The sequence below is a fragment of the Drosophila tropicalis genome, unplaced genomic scaffold (assembly GCF_018151085.1).
Source record: "Drosophila tropicalis isolate 14030-0801.00 unplaced genomic scaffold, ASM1815108v1 contig_443, whole genome shotgun sequence".
Classification (NCBI taxonomy): Eukaryota; Metazoa; Arthropoda; class Insecta; order Diptera; family Drosophilidae; genus Drosophila; species Drosophila tropicalis.
The window spans coordinates 4192857-4211419 of NW_027172907.1; the positions used below are offsets into that span (position 1 = coordinate 4192857).

At 38.2% G+C, this 18563-nt stretch overlaps 4 protein-coding genes across 9 annotated transcripts; 1 reads left to right on the forward strand and 3 right to left on the reverse strand.

The window, feature by feature from the left end:
* Nucleotides 1–3: 3 nt before the first annotated feature.
* LOC137574027 (eukaryotic translation initiation factor 5B) lies at nt 4–1781 on the reverse strand. Its single transcript, XM_068286132.1, has 4 exons — nt 1736–1781; nt 1582–1679; nt 1345–1530; nt 4–1269 (listed from the first exon to the last, which is right to left on the reverse strand). Exons 1-4 carry the CDS (start codon nt 1779–1781, stop codon nt 4–6), a joined length of 1596 nt encoding a protein of 531 aa, XP_068142233.1.
* Nucleotides 1782–3727: 1946 nt separating this feature from the next.
* Nucleotides 3728–8618, reverse strand: LOC137573813 (transmembrane protein 134). The gene is made up of 2 exons (XM_068285859.1): nt 8028–8618; nt 3728–6068 (listed from the first exon to the last, which is right to left on the reverse strand). The coding sequence occupies exons 1-2, from the start codon at nt 8213–8215 to the stop codon at nt 5717–5719; spliced, it is 540 nt and encodes a 179-aa protein (XP_068141960.1). The 5' UTR covers nt 8216–8618; the 3' UTR covers nt 3728–5716.
* A 129-nt stretch (nt 8619–8747) lies between these two features.
* Nucleotides 8748–11164, forward strand: HBS1 (translation elongation factor EF-1alpha (GTPase) HBS1). The gene has a single exon (XM_068285857.1). It carries the CDS (start codon nt 8885–8887, stop codon nt 10979–10981), a length of 2097 nt encoding a protein of 698 aa, XP_068141958.1. The 5' UTR covers nt 8748–8884; the 3' UTR covers nt 10982–11164.
* Nucleotides 11165–11942: 778 nt separating this feature from the next.
* On the reverse strand, nt 11943–17822 carry P5CDh1 (delta-1-Pyrroline-5-carboxylate dehydrogenase 1). Of its 6 annotated transcripts, none has more exons than XM_068286568.1 (8): nt 17689–17822; nt 15685–15852; nt 14335–14808; nt 14079–14250; nt 13819–14006; nt 13521–13743; nt 13083–13450; nt 11943–13010 (listed from the first exon to the last, which is right to left on the reverse strand). In XM_068286568.1, exons 2-8 carry the CDS (start codon nt 15732–15734, stop codon nt 12776–12778), a joined length of 1710 nt encoding a protein of 569 aa, XP_068142669.1. In that variant the 5' UTR covers nt 15735–15852; nt 17689–17822; the 3' UTR covers nt 11943–12775. The 6 variants fall into 6 exon arrangements, with proteins under 6 accessions (XP_068142669.1, XP_068142671.1, XP_068142673.1 ...); XM_068286570.1 differs by having other exon boundaries at nt 15685–15848; nt 17689–17802; XM_068286572.1 differs by lacking the exon at nt 17689–17822 and adding an exon at nt 16256–16423 and having other exon boundaries at nt 15685–15848.
* Between the last annotated feature and the right edge of the window lie 741 nt (nt 17823–18563).

The window sequence follows — 18563 nt, forward strand, 5'->3', positions numbered from 1 at the left end:
TAATTATTTATTCCAACTGCCCAGAAGATGACGATAGGCATGAATGACAGGCTCATCGCTGCTGCTATCGCGTCGCCTTAGACGCGATGCTGATGACGCAGGATGATGATGATGATGATGGTTCGGACTGGAGCCGGCGGCCACTGCAGCAGCTGCCACACTGCCGCGCCTCTTGTGGGCATCAAACATGTTGCGGGTCTTATTGATGGGATAACGCATCTTGTTCTTCAGCCATGTGGTAAACGCCCGCTCATTGTCCTGCATTTTCTTGAGCTCCTGTTCGTTGCGGTTCAGGGTCTGCTCCATGGCGAAGCGTTTCTTGCGCCTAATCTGCTGATCGCGACGTTGCAATTGCTGGGCACTCAAACCATATTCGGACATGTAGCCCGTATAGCGGGGTAGCTTCTCCTGTAGCGAATGGCGGTGCTCGCAGCAGGTCTTGTAGTTCATCTTGATGGTCGGGGACAAGGCGCTCGAGTTGTTGGTGCTGCTGCTGCTCCGATTTGAGGCGGATGTCAGGGATATCGATGGTGTGGGCTTGGCCCGGCGACGAAAACTAAAACGACGTGTATTGAAAAAGTTCTTCGATGTGGATTTGGGACAGCCTGTCGATGTCGTGGTGTGGTTAATTGGTGGAGCTCCATTGCCCTGGTCCCCTTCCTCCTCTTCATTTTTATAGTAAATGCTTTGTTCGTTCAATTCGAAATCATCGGGTATATAGCTGGCCACAATAATGGATAGATCATCATCCTCATCTGCATCCTGGTGTTGAATGTGATGACTCTGTGTCGTTGGCTGTGGCTTTTCCTTCTGGAGACCGGTCAACTTATCTATTTTTGCCAGCTCCTTGGAATCGAGGGTCTTGTAGAGACTCTTGTAGGCCTGACGCAGTTTAAGGCGTGCCTCATTTAATGTGCGCTCCTCTTCCTCACAATCGGATTCGGTGAGCAAATTGGTGAGACTTTTCTGATCCGATTCACCTTCATCGTAATCGTCGCCACCATCGAAAGTTGCCTGGCGCCGTTGCAGGGCACTGGACGAGGCCGAAGTAACCTTGCTGAGCGTCAAAGATGGCTCGTCATCCAGGTCTGCTTCGTCCACACCAGAGAAATCATCATCTTCGTCATCATCCACTAAGGCTTCTGGTGGTGGTGGTTGTGGTGGTGCTGGTGGCTTTTGTGCCGGGTCGCTTAAATCCAAGATTTCTTCACAAATTTCTTCCTCCACCTCATCCTCCTCCTCCTCCTCCTGATCTTCCACCGCCTTCTTCTCTCCCAGTTGCTGCTTCTGCTCTTCTTTTACTGCTTGGTTCAACCTTTTCTCCTTCTCTTTAGTTGGTTTAACTATTTCTGGCAATGGTTCGTCTGCCTCTGCTATGGGTTTCAATTTCAATTGAGTCAATTGCATCAACAATTCATCTGGTGGACTAGGACTCGAATCCTCTTTTTGATCTACTCCTCCAGTGGTGTTGGTGTTTGGGGTGGGTTCATAATCCTCTAGATTTAAGGCAAACGTTACCTTTGTTACCTTCTCCTGCTGCTGGCCATTGGCTGCTGCTCCTGCGCCTGTTCCTGCCGCTGCTCCTCCACCTGCTGCTGTGGCCTCATCGTTGGCAAATAGCTCCTTATTGGCCTCCTTAATCTTGTCGACAATGTTGTACTCGTTGACTGGCTTCAGGACTGCGGAATAATCCATCAATAGAGACATGTTGCTGCCAGTGAGAGTGGCCACTTACAATAGACTTCGCAATCCTCGTCCGATTCTGTCTCGTGCTCATACATATCTGTCAGTAATTTTCGCATCGATTCGCCTCGGTTTGCCCTTTTTTTTTTCTATTTTGTGAGTGATATTATTTTTAGCAAGGATTTATGATTCGAAGGCGGCAAAAACTTTCCATTTCGTGTCAGCCGCAACTCTCGAACATCAACACACACCCATTAAAGTCTAATGAACTTGCCAATGTACTCCAGGCATTTAGTTGCCGATACCGAACTACTCTACACTACTCCTAATCGTCGTCGTCCTGCTCTTTGTCGTCTTCCTCGTCGTCGTCGTCCTCGTCCTCGTCGTCGTCATGTGGTTATGGGTTTTCATCATTTTCAATGGCGTTGCCCCGTTGCTATGTTTGATCGATGCCTGGTGACAATTTGTCTTCTTTCTACAGCTGAAAAATGCTTGAAATGGAGCAGCTTGAAGTGGGTGGGTCGGTCCTCCTTCCACCCCCCTCCCTTAAGTATGATATGTTGAGAGGGGTAAATAGATAGATATATCTGGGGCTGAGTTACTTTTCGGAAGCCCAAAACCAATGTTAAGTCTGATCTAAACTATGTTTTGTCCTTTGCACTTTTGAAGTCACTTGTCCTTCCATAAATCCGTCCCTGTCTATATAGAAGAAACATTCGATACTTTTTACTTTTGTATTTCCATGCACTTTATTCCGTTTTCACACTTACTTGGCTAAGCACATTTAAAGCTTTGAATTCAAAATTCACAAAAAATTTGAAATCAAAAAATCGTTCCGCTTTTTTTTTTTGATTTTTGGTTTATCAAGCTATAAAAATAAACAAATTCCGATTTTATCCCTCTCTTTTTTCGTTAACTTGTCTCTTTGTCTTTTTTTCATTTTGGTTTTTCGTATCGTTTTCTTTTCTGTGTTTATTTTTTGTTTGCACAACATTAATATAATTAAAACTAAGTAGAGCCACCGTTAACTTGGATTGAGCAACTTTTACTATATATATATATATATATATATATTATGCCATTTGATTGTTTTCGAGCTAATCGAAGAAAAACTGAACAAAAGGACAGAAAAACTCCTCAGTAGAGACATTTGAAGTGGGCACAAACTGTTGCCCCCAAAAGTATGCCATAAAAAATTCAATAAATCATTTTTTTCTCAAACATTTAAAGAAATTTCAAAAAATATTATCAAAGCAAAGAAATATAGCATACATTAAGGAGCAAAGTATCCACATTATTCACACCTAAATCCACCTATCTTCGGGGTGTGTGTGTGTGTGTGTGTGTAGGGGAAGAGCAACTAATGAATGATTGAGTTTGATGAACTTAATGATGACGACAATTATCTAAAGAATGATAAATCACGTTCCATAATAATAATCAAAATGAAAAGCAACAAATAACTAGATAAAGTTTTCTTTCTTTTTGTTTTCACCATTGCATGGCGTGACACCTTTTGATAATCAATAATGAACGAAAACTTCAAACTTCAAACTGAATATCATGCTCAACATATATAAACCATATAGAATTGGATCTGGTTTCGATTACTTGGCCATTCGAATTCCAGAGATTGTCAAACAGAAGACTGATTACTATAAAATCCAAGTTCATATTCAACAAAAATGCAATCAAATTTAAACAGATTGCTTATCTGAACTGGAATTTCTATATCTAGTATATATTTGTGTATATATACAAACCGCAAATGAAATCAAATTAGGAGACAGAAATGGTAATGAACAGAGACAGCTATATATAGCTTGGCTGCTTCAATTGATCGATTGAGATATTTGTCATACTATCAACTAATTCTCTACATTATCTATTAATTGTAAAATGGGCAAATTTTAAAATAGTTTCTACATGTTTCAATATTATAAAAAAACCAAAGCATTCTTTAAAGTTTTCATCAAACTAAACGAAAAATAAATATTAAAGAAAAATCAAACAAAATATAAACATTTCTAAACAAATTAAATAATTCTTTTTGCAAAAACGCATATTTTAATTTAATTAATTAAATGTATATATAAAAACCAACATTAAATAAACATAAAAAATACATATACAAAATATTACAAATTATAATAAGTTTTTTTTGTTTTGCTTTATCGTTTCTAAGTGTAAATTTCGAGAAAAATTAAAGTCCTGTATTTAGCCATAAATCGAATTTTGGCATTTTAATTTAGTTTATTAATGTATAATGTATATACTAAATATTCCTTTTTTCTTTTGCTTTTGTTTTGTTTTTTGTTTTTGTTTTTGTTTGTGTATACAACCATATTTAGCATGACTTAACAAAAGTATAACATTAAAAACTAAATTTTTTAGGAAAGATAATGAATTCATTTTTCATTTTTGGATATGATGAAATGTGATTTCTGGCGATCTGTGAGTTGGAGTGAGTGTATATGAGTATAATTTCATTAGAGGACGGGCATGATGTTGTGTGTGGGTTTTTTTCTCTCTCTCTCTGGGTTACGACATCTTTTAAATAAACGTACACAATGAGCGCATCAATTTATAATAGCTACAGGAAGCGGGGGAGCGGGAGGGATAGGTATATAATATATATTTAAGTATATCTACGGCCAAGCCGAAGTCATTTTCTATATCCTTGCAAAAAAACAAAATCGTCGAAATTTTAAAGCAATTTATCTGTTAACTATATATATAATAAAGTAATTGATTCGAAGTTTTTGAATATATCAAATGTAAAATGATTGCACTTGGAATTCTTGTTTCAGGATTCCTTCTTATTACTCTAATCTGTATGTATGTATGTATCATTTGGTTATAGGAATGATCTGATGACTGGTTATAGGTCATTAAAACGAACAATTTCGCTATATTAAAAGACATTATTATTATATGCAGACAGAAATATTATAAATGGAAATGATTTCAACGATTTGGCAAGGCTATACATATATTTAACCGAAGGTATGTAAGTATTGCAATATCAGAGCTGCTTATATGACTAATAGCTTTTTGTTTTATTACAATTTGTTTTAATTATTTATGTGTATGTATACATTTAGCATTTTACGGGTTTACTAAAATCTAATTTCTTTAAGGCGCATCCTTGTTTTCATTTTTAAGGGTTAGGATTGAGGGGGGGATTGGGTTATAAGGAAATTAAAGAGAGGGGAGATGCTCACTAGTCATATACATATCCATAGATTCGTGTCTGTGTGTGTGTGTATTTGAAAACATTATTCGTTAAATTGCAGATTTTGCAAGTTTTATGTTTTTTTCTTAGTTCGAATTTTTGTTTTTTGGTGCATTTAAATTTCAATAAATTACAATAATATTTTTAATGTTTTTTTTTTCTTTCTTTTCTTTAAATATATACGTTATCATATATATATATTTATATATATTAAGATCCTAGCGTTCTTTTCCAACATTATTTTTTAGCATCATATACAAAGTCTTTTTGTTTATATTAAAAAAAAAAATTTCGAGTGTACGTATGAAAATTATCATGTTCATTTCCCTTTTCTTTTTTTTTCGTTTTTACTGAGTATATAATAGAAAATATTGTAAAATATATCTGTCAATATATACATATATATATATTGGTATACATATATATATACATATATAGTGTTTATTGCTAGTTTTAGATTCGGATTTTCTTTTTAGTTGTGTCTAAACGATACAAATTTTTTGAAACACACAAAAAACAGAACGTTACACAAAACGAGTTCGAGTTTGAATATAATTTTTTTTAATATATAATAATATATATATATATAGACATATATATACTTTATCCCTCTCTCTCTCTCTCTTTTTCTCTCTTACACTCTATCTCTATCTCTCTCATGCCAATTGGATCAACCAATAGAACAAACAAAAAAAAATATAATATTATTTCTATATATATATGTATATAGGTAGAAAAGAGAAGGGAAAGAGGAGAAAAGCATACATTTTTTGTTGTTTTTGTTGGTATTATTGTTGTTTATGTAAACAGAGGCAGGTGATAAAAGTCAAACCCTCGATAACCTTTTGCTGCCAACCAAATGTAGACAACATGATAGGCTCCCGGTATAAAGCAGATAAGTCCAGCCACAAAGAACACAACACCCTGTGATGTGTTCTGCGGATCGGCAATGGCAAATGTACCCATCACAAATAATCCAGTGCCAACTATAAGCAGTGTGACGGCAGCCAATACTGTTCGCCAATTCTCACGGACCTTTGGATGCCGCCAGCAATATGTGTTGGTCTCCTCTGTTGGTAAATTTCCATATTCCTGGATAAGTGAATCACTGTCCCGTGATGTTGTGTCTTCAGCATATTTGTTGTAGCCCCTGGGGAAAATTTCAATTACAATTCAAAGTCACAATTCTATTATAAAACGAAGAGGAGCCGAAGCAGCAGAAGCAGTACATGGTAAATGGATCTTTTTTCTCCTAGGCAAAGTGGAAATTTCCTATCTTAAACCGATCCAATTGCAATATCCAATATAGAAAAACTTACACTTAGATTTGTCATTCGATCTAATGCTTTCATTAATTGTTTTCAATTGAAAACTAGGACGCTATAGTTTCATTATAAATTGAAAAAGAAAACCGCGACAACAAAGCGAACTTCCCACGTTTCCTACTAATCGAATTTACTTGGACATTCGGTGGAAACAAACTTTAACTCGGTCATTGACCCAGTTTCTTTGTGTACTACTAATACTTATCCCATTGGACATATGTATGTATGTAGATTAGTTCAAGTTCCTTAGATTAGATTAGATTACCAACATGTTCAATCGATTAATTGGAAGTGAAGTCAAAGGTTATACAAAGTATTAGAAAAATTCTAGCACAAGTTGTTTGCATTCTGTGAGAATGAGATATCGGTTTTTGTTTTCACATTTTTTCCGGTTTATGCCAAGTTGAACAATTGTCTGTTTGACTGGCTTGAACTCTAGACTTGAGAAGTCAAGTAGGTACTCAAAATAATTACTTTTTAGATATTAGAGGGCCAGCGATAATGTTATCAACAGGAAGCCACAAAAAATAAATGGGGAACCCAAAAATAGGAATATTTAGATAAAAAACTACAACAAAACATATATGTATTTTCCTTTGGGAATATCAAAAAAAAAAAGAGAATCTAAATAATGCCTGATTATATTTCTAGCTAAAATTCTGGACATTGCCCTAACAGAAAGAGAGAGACTCTCAAGTCAAGTTTAGAGTCTAAGTAAATCTCTTATCAAGACTTTAATTTGGGGTTATCATTTCAGAGAGAGAGGAACGAAAAAAATAAGAGAATATTATTCAATAATTCGATGACAAGGGGTAAGAAAGAGCCAAGACTGAGGCTGAGACGTAGAGGTTGGTGACTGGGGGGGGAGGAGGGAGGCCAATGGAAGACCGTCAAGTGCAGCGCGCTGAGCTGTTAACTGGTTCCACCAGCTGACCGCAAACGAAGGCCATGACGAACCTCAGAAAGGGGGCGAAGAAGAAGGGGACATGAGGCTTGAGGCCTGATGGAGGAGGGCAAGAAATGAAATGAAAAACCTTTATGACGAAATTTTATTGCGCGCAATGATTTTACAATTGAATGCCAAATTAGGCTCGGACTGGAACTGGACGTCTGCATAAATAATCTTAGTAAATTACATTGGATGGTTGCTGTTGTTATTGTTGTTGTTGTTAGCTGTCATGGGCGGCACGCTATGCATTTTTAATAAGTAAGAGACGAAGAGGGGGAGTGGTAGGGAGTGGACTACAAAGAGATGGCAAAAGAAATGAATGAATGAATTAAAAGGTGAGGTGAGCTGACAGGTAAAGAGAGGCAGCGGGAACGAATGGGGGGGAATGGAAGTGAGCACGCACGCGCCGCCTCAGGCGTTAAGTTTAGGAAATGAAATTGTAGAATTATGTTTTTAGGGATTGTTTCCGGCTACCTACACCAACAACCAGAGTCTCCGGCACGTAGCAGCAAAAGAAGAAAAGAAAAAAACACAACAAAGACAAAAAAAAGAGTAACAGCTGGAAACCATAGGAGTTCCGTACATTTTAAGAATCGATTCTCTGAGTTTTTGGTGAATCAGAAGAGGAAAATAAAAGAGACTTGACTCGACACTCTTGACTCCAAAATTGGTGCCAATCTATATACATATATGTGTAATAAACACAGCCCACGCAAGCGAAGACCAGATTTCAGACTTGTTTCTCATATCTGCATCTGGTGTGGCTGCGGCTGCTGCTGCTTCTGGTCCTCCTCTTCCTTCTTCATCTCCTTGTTCTGTGTGTCTTTTTACTCACTTGGGATCCTGTATGCGTATGGAGACATCTTCTGTGGATCGACCTTGTTTACCACCGCCGCCGCTACCGCCACCCCGCATGGGCGTTGATATAACTGTGGAACCATAGACACGTATCGCCTCCTCTTCTTCCTCCTCGAAAGCATCATGTATGGAGAAGCCCCTGGCCCCATTGCCGTTGTTGTACATAATTATGTTCGCTCAGCGCTTCTGTTTTTCTCTAGTTCTTTGGTCGTCGTCGACGTCGCCGTCGTTGTTGTTTTTGTTGTTGTTTATTTATTTGACACTCGGAAAGGTTTTGGTTTGCTCGTTGTTAGTTGGTTGATTGGATTCGAGGGGGGATATATATTAAAACTAGGTTGCCAACAAATCGACGGGGTTTTTAAGTGTATCTCAGTGCTGTCGCGTTTGCATTTTACTTTTTTATTTATCTTTGATTGCACTTTATACACATATACGTTTAATTCCGAGAAATTGGTTTGCACTTTTTCTTTTTTTCGAAACAATTGGCGGAGTGTTTTTCTTTTATTATATATTTTAACGCGACACAAAAGATTATTTCAATGCTCTGGGGCAGGGGCAAAAGGGTGTAGTGTTGCCACACCGTAAAAATTGTTATAATATACAGAGTTGCCAGAGAAAACGGAGAAAAAATTTATATTAATCGATAGTTATATCGATAGTTGACTTGGCGTTACCAGATAGTGGGTCAACAGTTGACAACCCTGGGCCCAGGTGGCAAGTGCTTTTTATTATTTTCGTTCGATGAAACTCGAACTTTGTTGTTTTTATTTTCCGAAATTGTGAAATAACCGGCTATTATACCTATATATATAGCCACCACCATCAAAAATCAAGATGTCACGCCACAGAATTGTACGCACCATGGACTATAACGATGAATACGATGGCTATGATGATGTATATGGTCATTCGGTTGATGATGACCATTGCATTTCGCCGACAGATGCCCAGCAGTGGCTATACGATCGACAGCGTGGCCAGCAGAGCATATCGGCGTTCATCAGTAAGAACAAGGATATCAAAGAGGAGGACACCGATAACGACGACGACGATGAAGATGAGGCCTTTGCCAAGGCACGTCGTGATTCGGAAAGCTTTCAAATGCCCGAACTAGATGAATTGGATCAGGCCAAGCTGAGTTCCTGTGTTGATGAAGTGCGAAGTGTGGTCGGTGACGCTGTCTCAGAACGTTGCATAGTGGAGACCTCAATGAGATTTGATTTTGACATACAAAAGATACTCGACGAGATATTAAACGAGGAAACAAAGAAAACGACAACTCCGGCAAAACCAAAAACGTTAACCATTCCCGCATCTACTTCTGCTTCAGCTACAGCTACAGCTCCAGCTGCGACAGCAACAACAACAACAACTCAAGCAAAGTCTGTTAACAAACTCCCACCACCCCCGCCAGCATCAGCATCTGCAATAGCACCACCAACAAAGATTAGCCTTAAAGAGCCCCGACGTGGCTTTGATATTGCGTCACCGAAAACTCCATCCTCGCCAGTGGTATCCGGTAGAAATACTCCTGTCGATATCGGTATCGGCGATGAAGCTAGCCGTAATGCTGCTGGTATCTTTAAGGTATCCAAGGATCAGGCCCAGCGCAATGCTCAGCAGCTGTATGAAAAGGAGAGATCAGATCAAAAGAGTCACATCCATATGATAGTTATCGGTCATGTGGATGCCGGCAAGAGCACTCTCATGGGTCATTTGCTCTATGATACTGGAAATGTCTCTCAGCGGGTAATGCACAAGCATGAACAGGAATCGAAGAAGCTTGGCAAGCAAAGCTTTATGTATGCCTGGGTACTAGACGAAACGGGTGAGGAGCGTGCGCGCGGCATTACCATGGATGTCGGGCAATCACGGATAGAAACCAAATCGAAAATTGTTACCTTGCTAGACGCACCGGGTCACAAGGATTTTATACCCAACATGATATCGGGTGCCACACAAGCAGATGTCGCCCTTCTAGTTGTAGATGCAACTCGTGGAGAGTTCGAATCGGGCTTCGAGTTGGGCGGACAGACAAGGGAGCATGCTATACTTGTACGGTCGCTTGGAGTTAATCAATTGGGCGTGGTTATCAACAAGCTGGACACTGTTGGCTGGTCCAAGGAGAGATTCAATGAGATTGTCACTAAACTAAAGGCCTTTCTAAAGCAAGCCGGTTTCAAGGAATCGGATGTGACTTTCACACCCTGTTCGGGCCTAACCGGAGAGAATCTCACGAAGTCTGCACAGGAAACAGCATTGACCGCCTGGTACACTGGTCCTCATTTGCTCGATGTAATTGAGAACTTTAAAATTCCCGAGCGAGCCATTGATCGGCCACTTCGCATGTCCGTCTCGGACATTTATAAGGGCACCGGGTCGGGATTCTGCATTTCAGGGCGCATCGAAACTGGAGTCCTGTGCGTCAATGATAAGGTGTTGGTGGGCGCCAGTCGAGAACAGGCCCAAGTTAAAGGCCTCACCATGGATGATCTCTCACAGACAAGTGTCTTTGCCGGTGATCAAATCTCCGTAACTCTTGCAGGTGTCGATATTAACAACATAACTGTTGGCTGCATTATCTCTGATCCTCAGATACCCATCCCAGTGACGACACGTTTTCAGGCCCGCATCATAGTTTTCAATGTAAAAGTGCCCATTACAATGGGCTATCCGGTGCTGTTGCATCATCAGTCGCTCATCGAACCGGCTGTTGTTTGTAAACTGACCGCCTCCATACACAAGAGCACCGGCGAGGTGGTCAAGAAGAAACCTCGCTGCTTGGGCAACAACTCGTGCGCCCTAGTTGAAGTGGAAACCTCAAGACCCATTTGCATTGAACGCTACGCCGACTTTAAGGAATTGGGCAGGATAATGCTACGAGTGGCTGGCGTCACTATTGCCGCTGGCATGGTAACAAAAATACGCTAACACTGAGTGGACAAGGGAGAGCTATTAATGCTGGGCTGAACGAGTGCTGCTTATAATTTGTACGAAATTTTAGTTATTTAATTAAATATGTTGTTATATATACATGAAAAGTGCACACAAAACACACATACATAAATATACATCTAGTTTATAAGCAAAAATCCAATTAAAAAAATATAATAAAAAGAAATGTTTCAAAAAATCAAGAAAACATACAACTATAGTCATAAATATATCCCTTCCGATTCCAGACAAAAGCAGAAGAATCGAAGAACTCCACACGAGAGCAAATATCTTTAGTTTATATAGCCTCGCCGATTGACAAGAGTGGAAGAAATTGGAAAATAAGGTTGTACTTACCCGATTTTCCTCATTATAGGGATATATATACATATATCTGCAAAAGTTTGGGAAAATCTCAAGTTACAGGGGGATGAAAAATCAACAGAGTTGCTAAAAATTATAAAACACTTAAACATTAACTAAATAGAAGTTATTTTTAACAATTTAACAATAATATTATGAGTAAAAATTACAAAAAATCATCAAAATCAGAGATTGAAAGAAATAATAACAAAAATTATAAATATCGGTGGTACTTACCTCTTATGTATATACATGTATTTGTAGGTACATCGATTGGTATATAAAATATAACTGAAAAATAAAAGAAAAATTAGAAAATTAGTTGCAGATACTTTGGATTTTGTTTGAAAATAAATAAATAAACCAGCCCCTTCAGAAACAAATTTGTTTTGTTGATAATAATAAACAATTCTTAAAGAATTCTCTTATTATGATTAATAATCATAAGGTTTCCACTGACTTATGCCAAAAATAATAATAATTAGATATATTCCCGTTACAAAACCATAAACAATACTTATTTGGTGAAAGAAAACAATATGTTTGGCATAATCAATCAGAATATTGAATTAATTGATTTGCCATTTTCCAAAACTTTTGTGTAATTTTAAATTATTTATTTTCGACTGAATTTAATGCTTCTTTTCTCTTTTTTTTTTTCTTTTCTTTTGTTTCGTATATTATTATTATATATTATGTAACTGTTCTTTTTATTTGTTCACATTTAGTACTCAAAATGTATTGTCAAGTGTTTGCTTTTACAATATATACGCTAAAAAAAAAAACATAAACAAAACAAAAAGGAAAAACAAAAACGAAAAGCAGGCAACATAATTACAAATCATATACATATATGTATATATATAATTAAATAATCACAATACGTTTTAAAACTTTATATACTATATATGTATATATATATATATATGTATATGTGTGTGTGTTTGTGTTTGTGTGTGTGTGTGTGTAGAGAGATATCATTATTATTATTAGTATTATTATATAGTATTCGAGTTGTATTTATTCATGTTGTTCAGGGTGAAATCAGCATATCAATTTACAACATTTTTCGTGGCATTTGTTTGTTTTTCTTTCGAGATTTTGTTTTACAACATTTAACTAGAGAAGGGACGGGGTGGGCAGGGGGAAAACGGGGTGGGGACGACGACGACAAGTGGGCGTGTTTGTGTTTAGTTTAAAAATAGTTCAACAAAATACATATACATTGATATATATAAAGATATATATATATATATATTTATATATAATCCATATATAAGAGTTAGTTAGTTAGTTATATGAGATTCCTGTTGGTTTTTTTTCTTTCCTTCATTATTTTGCAGTTCTTCTTTTTCTCTTTCTGCCTCATTCTCTCTCTCTCCCTCTCTGTTGCTTTCCCTTTCAGTATCCTTTTGTCCTTGTAAGGGTTTACTCGCTCATATAGGGATAGTTGACATCACGCAAGGGCACAAATGTCTCTTTAATCGATTGAGGTGAAGTCCAACGTAGGATATAATGGGGACCGCCAGCCTTATCATTAGTGCCAGACATCCGACCACCTCCAAACGGCTGTTGTCCGACCACAGAACCAGTTGATTTATCATTGATATAGAAATTGCCGGCAGCCATTTTAAACTCCTCCAGAGCACAATTAATAAATTCCCTAAAATCAAAGTTATATATATATATAGGTAAATGAATATACGATTAGTTTGATTTCTTTTTCATTTCTTACTCATCCTGCCCAAATACTGCTCCGGTCAATGCAAACTTTGTGGATGTATGCACCAGATTCATGGTCTTTGATAAATCTGCCTCCTTATAGGGATAGACAGTTAAAACGGGGCCAAAGATCTCTTCAGTCATAATGCGATCCTTGGGATCTTTAGTTTCTACAATGGTTGGATTGATATAGTAACCTTTACTATCGGAATATGTACCACCAGCGATTATTTCTAGATTTGGTGAATTTTTGGCATGCTCAATGTAGCCGGTAATGCGTTTAAATGCTTTATCATCAATGACAGCCGATGTGAAGCTACTGAAATCCTGAACATCACCGATTTTCAGTTTAGCAGCCTCCCGTTGCAAGCCAGCTTTGATCTACAAATTATTGTGGAAATTAATATTTCAAATTCTATAGTAAACACAATTAAGAGTAATGAACACACACCTCTGGCCACAGAGATTCTGGGACATACATACGCGAACAGGCCGAACACTTTTGGCCACAATACTCAAATGCTGAACGTATTGTCGATGTTATAACCGACTCCACATCCGCGGATTTATGTACAAAGTGGAAATTCTTACCGCCACATTCACCAATCAAACGTGGGAAATTGATATAATTGTCAATATTATTGCCCACCTGTTTCCACAGGCGATTGAAGGTCCTACAAAAGATACAAGCCATTCAATTTTCTAATAGTCTCAAATTGCATGATGAAAGGAGTCAATTAATTACTTACGGCACTGAACCGGTGAAATTAATGCCAGCCAAGTGTGGGCTGGCTGTAATTGTATCACCAAAGACTGGGCCATCGGCTGGCACAAAGTTCACCACGCCATCGGGCACACCTGCCTCACGCATAATATTGAATATACGCCAATTGGATAGCAGGGCTGTGTCCGAAGGTTTCCACAACACAGCGTTGCCCTAGAAAACAAAAACCAAATGACTTGTATTATTGATTCGATACAAAGTCGAGTGGAGTGGATAGTTAGTTACCATGAGGGCAGGAGTATAAGACAAGTTACCGCCAATGGCCGTAAAGTTGAATGGACTGACGGCGGCTATGAAACCATCAATGCCACGATAACGCATCGAATTCTTTGTGACCTTTATATCCTCGCTAATGGGTTGATACTTGGCGCACTCCTTAAGAAAGTATGCATTTAATCTAAAAGCATGGAATTGATTAATAAATTCTTTTTCATCCATCCTTTATCCATGTACATATGTATGTACATGTGTCTGTAGTTACCTTATGAAGTCAATTAATTCGGCAGCTGAATCAATTTCAGCTTGTATTGCCGTTTTCGATTGACCCAGCATGGTGGCTGCATTCAAATCTTGACGATATTTCGTGGCCATCAAATCGGCAGCACGTTCCCAAATCTTCAAGCGTTCCGATAGGGGAACACGATCCCATTTGGGTTGAGTTTCTACAGCTGTTTTGATAGCCTGCTTAATCAGCTTGGCATCGGCATAATAGAATTGTGCCAGCTTGTGTTGATGATTGTGTGGCATCACCTGATGAACGACTTTCGAGGTCTTGAACTCCTTGCCACCAATCACAATAGGCACCTCCTCGCATCGGGCAGCGGTTGCCTGCAGGGCCTGCTGCAAGGCTTTACGTTCAGGTGATGATTTGCCATAGCCTAAAATCGGTTCATTAACTACCGAGAAATCTTCGATTTTGGTATCCGGGATCACAGAGCCTAAACTGCGGGCGTAGCTGTATGTGTGCGGGGGTGAAGACAACAACATTTTAAATAACTCAAACAACTGTTCACACCATTGTACAGTGTTGTTAAGTAATTCAATCCTTTTTGCTTTTTTATACCCTTGCAGAGGGTATTATAAAATTGGTCAGATGTTTGTAACGCACAGAAGGAGACGTTTCCGACCCCATAAAGTATATATATTCTTGATCAGCATGAGAAGCTAAGTCGATATAGCCATGTCCGTCTGTCCGTCTGTCCGTCTGTCCGTCTGTCCGTCGGTGCGTACGCGTTTTACTCAGCCATCTTAAGAGCTATCGGGATGAAATTTTTTTGGGAGCTTTTTTTTACCCGGGTGAGATAAAGTATGAAAATCTTTGGGATCGGACTACTATTTCATATAGCTCTGGAACAAAAATTTTTGCAAAAATTGGAGTATCCCCATGAAATTCACCAATATAATAGAATTTGATATAAAATCTCAGATCCCAAAATTTGACCCTGATCGGATAAATAGAACACAAGTTACAGTCTATATAAATCGGTTCAATCGCTGCCGGCAGCTCTGCTTGCTGCCTACTACGTCATCATCAAATCAACAGAGCACATGCATACACACACAGACGCAACGCTACATAAACTGTATGTGTATGCGTGCGTTGCTTTGCTTAGGGAATGAGGGAAGAAGAAGAACAAATTGTACATAGTATGAAGAGTAAAATTGTTTTGTTTGTATATTAATGAATTGAGTTGCAGAAAACAAATTTTGAACATGTGAAATTATTATTGTCAAGGACTGCAAGGGTATATAAACTTCGGCATAGCCGAATTTAACTTCTTTGATATTTTTTTTTTTGTTGTTGTGCGATTTATTATTATTCATAACTTACTTTTTGATTACGCCTTGGGGCAGTGAAGCGCGACGCAGCAGTTGCAACATCTTTGCGTTTCTTCTTTTTGGGGAATTTCACGGAGGGGCTCGAGTTTTTATTGCCTTTTGTGTTATATAAACGGCTTCAGGTGGTTCTCAACTAGAATGTATTGGTTTCTTCTTCTTCCTTAGCATAAAGACAAAGCAAGTGAGTGAGCGAGAGAGAGCGAGAGATAGAGAGAGAGTGGGAGATAAGACATGGAAACAAACGAAAACAACAAAATTTCAAATGATTACTATTCATTTATCAGTGCAACCTTGAAAAGAATTCTTGTGGGGGGCTGGCTTTTGGCTGGGGGTCTCGGGGTTCTGCAATCTGAGGAGTCGCGCGCCCGGCGCAGCAATGTCGCGTGATTTTGATAAGCAGCCAAACGTGAAGAAGCCCCCACAACTTGACACACCCCCGAAAAGCTATCAGCACACTGAGACATACTCACACATACAGACAATCAGAATCGCATAATACAAAGATAAGAAGACTTCACTTGGACTAATTTTGTTTTGTTGATTGTTATTAAACTATTGCATACTTTTTAACTTTTTACTTGATGATTAATTTTGATTGATTTAACAAACGGTACAGAAAATCAAAGACTGACTAAAATGTTGTGCAAGTATATAGAATTTTTCATTTTTTTCTCTCTTTTTTTCGCTATCCGCTTCAAAGTTCACAGTCAAACGCGCACACAAACACGAGTAAAATGTTTTTTATTTTTTGACAAGCATCAGCTGTTTCTGTCAACGGTTAGCACAGTGGTTGCAAGGCCAAAGAAATTGCAACTATTTTTTTGGCGATATCCAAACTACAAGAAAAGCTAAAGAGCATCAAAGGGGTTTCCAAAGTTAGAATGATGGTTTGAGGTTAATATTTTTGGTTTTATCTGATGGCTTTAAGGTCTGAAGTAAAGGAAGCATATGCATGACATTTTGCATGCAGTAGTTTCTTTTACTTTTGCACCACTGTATGCCAACGTCAACGGAAATTTCCTATTGCCGAAGACTTTATACATTAAAGGACGGTTGGTGGGGGGGAGGGGTTAGGACAGGGATAGAGAAAGGTAGTTCTTGTTGTTTGTTAACTTCTGCTGCCGCTTTGCCTTGATTTATGAATTTAAGCTTGTCGGCAAAGAGAGAGAAAGAGAGAGAGATCACGAAAAGAGAGCAAGAGGCGGCAAAAAGCACCCCAGCAGCCAGCTGACAATGGAATAGCCAAGACCAACAATGAGAGGAAGGGAGAGAGACAGAGACAATGTAAGTGAGAGAGACAACGGCGCGTGAGTGGGGAATATGTGGAGCAGACAAAAAATAAAAATTACTTAAACATCAAAATTATGCCGTTATGCGGTTAATAAGTAGGTACATCAAGCACTTTTTATTCAATTGAAGAGTCTTCTGTCTTCTTGTAGCCAGCTGATTGATTTTTCTGGCCTTCACCTAAGCAATCCCCCCAAACCCCTCTGCCCGCATTAACAATTCAATCCATTACATACACTAGGCATTTTAAGCAAACAAGTCACAAGCTTTTTTGAGGCCAAGTAAAACATGCGCAAAAAGAACAATAAATAAATAATCAAAAAAAAGAACACAAGACAGCAACAACGACTACAAAAAAGTTACTCAGCTGCAGATACACACACACACACACACAAACAAACACATACACACACAAACGGACACAGGCGCATTTGAATGCAGTCAGTTTTGGATCTTGTTTTTGTTGTAGTTGCTGCTGCTGCTGCTGTTCTTATTCTTGTTATTTGTCCCCTACCAATTACGCAATGTATGTTTGGCATTGTCTCTTCAATTAACTTAAATTTGCGCTCTTCCCTGTATGGCGGCAATTCCCTAAATTGTTGCTGGTTTTTTTTTTCGCTTTTTTTTGTTGTTAATTATCGCTTTGCTTGTCTATGCGTTGTTGTTTTCTTTCTTTTAGTGTCTAGTTTATCATTGATTTTGCGCTTACTTTGCGTATGTTTTGACGGCAAAATGCTCGACGTCTATGCGTTTGTTTAGCTTTTTCGATACTAATACTATTTAAGCCAAATTAGATAAAAGTGGGCCAAACGAACAATAGCCGTTTTTTTCAGTGTTTAAAAAGGCTTTTTTGTATTGAACCAGTTCATCCAGTTCTTCACTAGTTCAATTATTCCCTCAATACGGACAGTTCGGCCTTATATAACTCTTTCTTAATAATTTGGTAAGCAATTCGTCAATAAACTAATTACTTTTTATAATTAACATATGAAAGCGTTAATTGATTTTTGTTTTTGTTTTGAAACTTGTTCTTTTATTTCAACCTAGCTTTTAGCGCCATTTATCGATAAGCAACATTCATTTAACAGCCATGTTATCGATTAAGTGCTGTTATGCGCCAACTGTTAATAATGTGCGCCAAACAGCTACTTTATTTAAATTTAAAAATTAGCAAAAGCTTTTGGGTTGCAAAAAAAAAAAAAATGGATTACATGTTATAAACTACAACAATACTTAAATACTATATACAATTCGCTATATACATTTAACTAATTAACCATAATAGCCACCACCAGCTCCACTACTCGCACTGGCACTGGCAAATCCTCCACTACTGCTGGCATAGGCTGTATCTAAAGAAAGTAACAGGTCCAAAATACTTTTGTAAAAATAAAAGGATACGAGGGTATATCAGGAGTTTATCACTTGTATTACTTACTCATGCCACCGTAGGGATAACCACCGTAACCGCCGCCATATGACGGATAGCCACCGTATTGGCCGTAAATACTATATGGATTGTATGTATTATAGCCACCATAATTTGGATAGGTATAATAGGGATAACCGCCATATGAGGGATAT

Bases quoted from the DNA above. Each gene is read 5' to 3' on its own strand.
- LOC137574027 (XM_068286132.1), bottom strand. From the start codon at position 1,781: ATGTATGAGCACGAGACAGAATCGGACGAGGATTGCGAAGTCTATT. The intron at 1,531-1,581 runs GCAGCGGCAGGA...CAGCAGCAGGAG, and splicing joins CCACAGCAGCAGGTGGAGGA to AAGGTAACAAAGGTAACGTT. The intron at 1,270-1,344 runs GTTAAACCAACT...CAACTGGGAGAG, and splicing joins ACGAACCATTGCCAGAAATA to AAGAAGGCGGTGGAAGATCA.
- LOC137573813 (XM_068285859.1), bottom strand. From the start codon at position 8,215: ATGTACAACAACGGCAATGGGGCCAGGGGCTTCTCCATACATGATGCT. The intron at 6,069-8,027 runs GTGAGTAAAAAG...AATTTTCCCCAG, and splicing joins ATACGCATACAGGATCCCAA to GGGCTACAACAAATATGCTG.
- HBS1 (XM_068285857.1), top strand. From the start codon at position 8,885: ATGTCACGCCACAGAATTGTACGCACCATGGACTATAACGATGAATAC.
- P5CDh1 (XM_068286568.1), bottom strand. From the start codon at position 15,734: ATGTTGCAACTGCTGCGTCGCGCTTCACTGCCCCAAGGCGTAATCAAA. The intron at 13,451-13,520 runs GTGTGTGTTCAT...AATAATTTGTAG, and splicing joins CAGAATCTCTGTGGCCAGAG to ATCAAAGCTGGCTTGCAACG. The intron at 13,011-13,082 runs GTAAGAAATGAA...CTTTGATTTTAG, and splicing joins GCAGTATTTGGGCAGGATGA to GGAATTTATTAATTGTGCTC.